Source organism: Amaranthus tricolor, chromosome 3, assembly GCF_026212465.1.
Source record: "Amaranthus tricolor cultivar Red isolate AtriRed21 chromosome 3, ASM2621246v1, whole genome shotgun sequence".
In the NCBI taxonomy this organism is placed as follows: domain Eukaryota; kingdom Viridiplantae; phylum Streptophyta; class Magnoliopsida; order Caryophyllales; family Amaranthaceae; genus Amaranthus; species Amaranthus tricolor.
In genome coordinates, this window is record NC_080049.1 from 27924210 (window position 1) to 27930844 (window position 6635).

Consider the following 6635-nt stretch of genomic DNA (forward strand, 5'->3'; position numbering starts at 1 on the left):
GAATCTGATTTAACCCCACTTTAAAAATAATTTATAATTATATAAAAAACAATATAAATATAAAGATCGATTACAAATCAACCTAAAACACCTAACTCAACATAAACACCTAAAGGAAAGGATTTCATTCAAGGATTCCCAAGAAAAAAAGAAAATATGAAAAAAAAAATGTCAACTTCATAGAGAACCGGAAAGAGGAGATGGGGACAAAAAAAGAGTACTAGAAATTAAATAAAGAGAAGCTGGTGAGAGAGAGAACGTATTTATGGCAGCTTAACTATCCATATTTATTACTCTCTTCCTTTTTTTTTCTTTTTTTTTTCTCAACACAAAATATAATTCTCTATATTTCCTTCCTCCCTCTCTATTTTCCCTTCCAAATTTATTTATTTTTTTGCACCCAAATTTTGTTTTATTTCCCTTGTTCTTCCCATCCACCCCCTTGAGAAGAGAGAGAACAAAAGTTGACCTAATTTGAGTGATTTAGGGAGATATTAAAGGAATAATATTATAGGGAAGGTTTGCCTTTTTGTTTGACTGATCAATTCTTCTAAAAGGTCCCAATCTCTCTCTAAATACCATGTTTTTCTTTGGGGTTTTTGCAATTTTTGCAATTTCTTCTATTTTTTTTGATTACAGGGTAAACAAGGGTTAGTTGAGAATCGAACTTTAAATCTTTTGTAAAATAATTGTATTTGCTCAAACTGAGATAAGAACCGATTTCAGTTGATTAATCTATGGGTGATTTTTTCATTTTGGAATTTAGATGTTTTATTGTCTGTTTTATGTACTGAGATTTTCATTTTTTTTGTGATTTCCAGTTCTTTAGAGCCCCACAGAAACAGCAGCTTCAGCAGCAGAGTGTTCTGTTTTTTATGGGTATGTTTTTTTGTCAGGAAATTTCAATCTTAATTTGTTTTTTGTGCTTATTTTTGATTTCTAAAACATGGGTTTTACTATAATATCCAAAAAAATTAATGGGTTTATAATTTTTTTTTGATTTTATTTGTTTTTTATGGTATTTGACTCAATAATCAGAATCAGATCTCTTAACAATTTCTTAACTGTTTCTGGATTTTAAGTAATCATTCTTTGAGGTTGCTTATGGGATCATTATTGGACATTGTACTAACCCTTTTGGGGATTTTCCTCAGAATGTTCAGGAAATTCTTAAACAAAAAAAAAACTTTTTTAATTAAAATAATTTGGGTAAATTTAGATCTGATCAAAGTGGGCTGACATAATTTGGTAGTGGGAAATGGGAATGGGATTGTTGAGGGAAAAGATAGCTGAGTGGCTGACTCTGTAAAGTTTTTGAGTACAGCTTTAGTTTATCTTTCTTTTTCAATACTGTTGGGAAGAAAAAAGGACTTTTGAAAGTTTTCAAGTTCTCAACTTTTGTCCTTTTCTTCTGTTAAATGTACTTTGATTATTGGGCTCTTGTAAAAGGACATTGTTTACATGGTACCCTTGATCACCCTTAAAATTTTGCCATTAAACCCAAAAAAAAAAGTAAATAAAATTTCACAAATTCTTGTATGACATGGTCTCACCCATTATAATTAGGTTAAATAGTCTAATAATAACAACTTTTAGCTTATAGGCTTCTTGTTTTAAGGTCGTCTCACCGTGAGACGGTCTTATACAAGACGTATTATTATATTTTTATGATTATTATTATTATTATTATCATCATCAAAACTTTCATTTTCCATGTATTTTCACTCGTCTCTTTAAATCTGCTACACTACATTTAATAAGCCGTTATTTTGATTTGCATAATGTATCTAATTTAAAGGGACAAATGGGTAATTAAGTATTGACATTTTAGGTTTACTCTAATTAGGTGGATTGTCAATTATAAAATTGACATCATTATACAAATTGATTTAATGAAGGAATTGCTTCTATCTTTAGCATGTTAGTAGCTTTTCTCCTTGTCTATTCTTTTTCAAATGATTGAGTAATAGTGCATCTTTAAATTATGCCTAAATATGACAATTTATACTTTAATAGTTATAGCTTTTTCTGACTCCATAGTGTAATCACATTACATTTGGTTGCTTGTGCTGCTATCCATTTGAAAATGGTAATATGTGAATGTTGATTCATATATCTGTTATATATGAGAACGTCTTATTATGAGATGAATCCATATATTTAACTTATTTTTCTAATTAATCACTTTGAAATTGTATATAATCACTTTAATAGACTAAATGTATGTGGGCCAACCCAATAGAAATAGTGTCACCATGAGACTGCCTTATTTAAGAATTTGTGCATTGAGTATGACTTTACTTCTTTTCTTGGGAAAGTACTAGAATGGTTGCTTCTCTGGCCAAATACTTGAATCTTATGGAAGTGAATTAGTGATCCAAAAATTGTCATATTATCATTTCTTAATCAATAATTGTTATTATTCTTTTGTTAGGTTGCTTAAGGAGGAGTTAATTCACATCTTGCTTGAGTATATTGTGTTTGCACCAAGATATAATTCTTTTGGATTATAAGACATTTATTGAAGATCCGGACTTATGTCAGAATGAAGCTAGGTAATATGCCGAGTCTCTTCTATTCGATTTGCTTTTTCTGATCGATCTTTCACTTGAATTCTGTATGCTAGAATTTCATGTGTATTATTCTTGATGCTACATGTTCTTCATAGTGATATATTGCTGGACTTGATGTGTTGTTTATGGATCGAAGTTACATATGCTGAAGTGCGATTTATGCATCTTACGTCCCTTTTTTGTGAAATTGAGTTGAGATATCATCAGTGGCGCGGATCCAGAAAAAAAAAAGAGTGATGTCAATTTAAGTATCATGCACTTATTGGGTTTGATTCCTAGTAACATATATAAAAGACAATATACTAATTAACTCATCTAAGGTGTATTTACATGTAATATTTAATTTCATTTTAGATTTAAGTTATGTCAACTGACCACAGTGACATCACGCTATATCCGCTAGTGGATATCATGATTCTTTACTATTTATATCATCATATCTCAATTATGTCATAACTAGATTTAGAAAGTGTCCTTCTATAGTGAGATGTCCCATAGTAGAATTGTGGCTTATGAATTAGGAAGGCAAGAAACATGAGTTTGCTATAGAATAGTTTCAAGAAGACTTCTCTTTTTTATGTTCAGCTCCGATGTTATGTTGATCGAAAGTCTAAACTGATTTGATGGCAGAAAACGAGAATGTGCTTGGTGCTCAAACTCCTCCAAGAAAGTCATATAACCCATTTGAGTCTGATGATGAAGACGCAGATGCTTATACGAAGAGTAACATAAATGGCTATGATATAACAAGCTTCGAGACAACTGCAGACTCGCTAACATTTCACTTGGACACTAGCGATTTATCATGGGAAGAAGCAATACTTGGTCATTCTCGAGTGTTAAGTAATTCGATTAGTGTTGATGCAAGTAATGAGGAAATCCCATATCGGGAGAACACTGAGCTATTTACTGATAAAACAATTACTGAATGTGAGCTACCCGAGTTGGAATTTTCCTACAAAGATAACGGTTTTTACTCGGTAAAAGATATTGGGATAGACGAAGGGGTGCCTATACAGGACAAGGTTTGGATTATAAGTCAACACAGTCACAACAGTAAGAATGTGTCTGATCATGTTCTGAGTCTAACCGAGGATGTTACAGATAAATCTAGGTCAGATGATGATGTCAAAAAAGATGCTTTCGTGCAGAACCAAATCGAAGATTCAGTGAACGAGGATGAGCTCGTTCATGAAGTTTCAGCTAGGCCATACTCTTCCGAGCAGTGTAAGACTGCCGATTTTATAATGGAAGACGAAGATGGGTTCAAGCACGATTTAGTGAAGAATGAGAAAGACGTTGATTCTAATAGGCGAAGTATAGATTTGTTCGAGAGTGATGATATCGTTAATGATCTAAAGGACCCTTATGTAAATGACAAGGAGGAAGTTAGTTTTCGTAAGGGGGAGAAGATAGGAAACGAAACCGTTGAGGAGGAGTATTGCAAACATAGTGTACCTATACAACATGCAGAAAAACCTTTGACAAGTCCTTCAATCATGCATGAAGTTGAAGCTGCTGTGGAGTCTAATGAGGTTGGTTATTGATACTTTTACTCTATCACAACTTCGATTAAGCATTCATGTCCATCGTATAATGTGTTTGTGTGCTATTTCTTGAATGGCTGGAAAAACATAACATTAGAAAAAGAAAAACCGAGGAATCAAAGCATTCTACTATTTGGAAACTAAAATTTCGAAACTGCATACTGTATACACCAACTATAATCTAACTGTTGATTTGACTCGGATCTTGATTGCAACATGCCAACAATCAAGCACCGTGAACAATTCTCGCACCTTTAACTAAGGTATGACATAAAACTTGGCTTGCGAGTTGCGAGACATTTTCTTATTTCAACTTTCTACTCTATACGGTGCTAATTGATGCCCACAAATCACAATCGTTATTTATCTTTAAATTCTCGAGATACTTATTATGAGATGTTTTTGGTATTTGTCAAATTGAGTTAGGTTATACTTATTGATTTAACTCGAAATTAACTTGTTTAATTAAATGGGTTATATAATTTTGCTTCAGGTTTAATATTTTGACTTGAACCCAACCTATTAAATAAGTTTATCAGGTCGGGTTGACCCATTTAATTAATTGGGTCAAAAGTCTCAACCCAAACCCACTTGTTACGGATTAGGTACATGCTGGGTTAGTAGATTGTGTCAGCTTTTGCCAGGCTTAATAGAGATGAACACAACCTAATATTTTGAATCAAACCCGGACTGAACCAGTTACGACCAGATTAGAGCAATCTTTTTGCCACTTATAACCCGAACAACACTTCAGTGGACATTTATGATCGTTAATTTAGTGTGTTAACTTATCCTTGTGAGTCGTGTTGAGCTTTCACCGTCTGCAAAAGCTAGATTACATCGTTTTTTTTTGTTATAGAATCAAAGTGAAGTAGCTCCGGATCAACCTGTCGTGCTCCCTGCATTACAAGAACCCGTTAGCAATGGTGTCACCAATGCTTTGTCCTACAATAGCAAGGTGGAATCGGGAAGTATTATCTTGGATTTCAATGCTGCTACGACTGTTTCAACGGATGAAAAGGAGGCGATTCCACAACAGAAAGAGGCACTCGAAAAACCTCCAGAGACTCAAACTATGTCTAGGGATGATGGTGGTGCCCCGGGTTTCAGTATTCTTGATTGTGCGACAGATAAGAGGGTTCATGGCGAGACAAGCTTTTCTGCTGCAATGCCACCTCCTTCGTCTATAATTTACATGGGACCGCACGCAAACACTGGTAGCATATCACTCCGATCTGAAAGCAGTACTGGCAGCACTCGTTCATTCGCCTTCCCTGTGTGAGTATCCGTTTTCACTAAAACTAACCATCTTTGATCGAATATGCGATATATACCACCTCTCCTACTTGTTTTTTTCTAGGAAAAATCTTCTAAAATAATCCAAAATTTTCATGATTTTCTACAATAGTCCCACATTGATTAACTATGAATAATTCCAACTTTAGGGTATCTTTCAATTGTAAACCCGATAAATAAATGACTTGCTATAGTTTTTAAAAAAGATAAATTAAAATAAAATGTCGAAAAAATATTTAAAAAAATTCCTGATTTTTTTATTATTCAGAATTTTTAAGTAAAATTTTCAAAATTTAATATTAATTTTCAGTTTATTTTTTGTTAAATTACCTACCATAATCTATAATAGGTCATCTGGTTACTCGAATTTACGAAATACCCATCAAGTTGGGATTATTCATGGTTAATCAATAGTTGAGATTATTGTAGGAAACACATAAAAGTGAATTATTCTAGGTAATTTTTCTTTTTTTTAAAATAAAAAAACTCGTGTTGGATCCATCTTACTCATCCATTTTTCAAGGATATGATTGTTATTTGAATCACAAAGCATGAAGGTTTTCAAAACATACATTTTCACGCAATGATATTTGTTGTAAAATAATAGGGTGTTTAACAAATAGTTGGATAGCTGATTGCTGATTGCTGATTGGAGCGACTCATTTGATCAACTGAAATGTTTTGACCGCTTAACCATCTATGTATACCTAAATAAGCTAAAAATGTCTCGAGGGTAATTGAGACATCAAAAGATTACATAACATAGAGGCATTTTGTGCTTACAACATGGAGATTCTTGCTTGTTTTTCGCAGGTTACAAACCGAATGGAATAGCAGTCCAGTAAGGATGGCGAAGGCAGATCAGAGGCACTTTCGTAAGCAAAGAGGATGGGTTCATTTCGTATGCTGTAAATTCTGAGTCGTCTTCATTCTTAGCGTTATAGTTCATACAGTATTTCAACAAAACAATTAATACATCAAGTTCAGGTTAAATTAGAATAGAATCCATACATTTTGTCTTTGGCATTTCATTTCTATAATATGGTTGGGTTGTGCAGTAGTTTTTCATAATGTTAGTTGAGTTTTAGCCTTTGTTATCAAAAACTGCATTGTTGAGATGCAAATGGGTTAATCTTAACATATTTTGATGTTGAGATTACATTCATTTAAAGCTTTAAAATTGATTTAATAGGTCAAATGAGGTGTTGTATTGGTTAAA

At 33.0% G+C, this 6635-nt stretch overlaps 1 protein-coding gene across 1 annotated transcript; it reads left to right on the top strand.

The window, feature by feature from the left end:
- Nucleotides 1-209: 209 nt before the first annotated feature.
- Nucleotides 210-6635, top strand: LOC130809397 (uncharacterized). The gene is made up of 6 exons (XM_057675166.1): nt 210-557; nt 822-879; nt 2435-2555; nt 3204-4108; nt 4980-5398; nt 6230-6635. The coding sequence occupies exons 3-6, from the start codon at nt 2546-2548 to the stop codon at nt 6333-6335; spliced, it is 1440 nt and encodes a 479-aa protein (XP_057531149.1). The 5' UTR covers nt 210-557; nt 822-879; nt 2435-2545; the 3' UTR covers nt 6336-6635.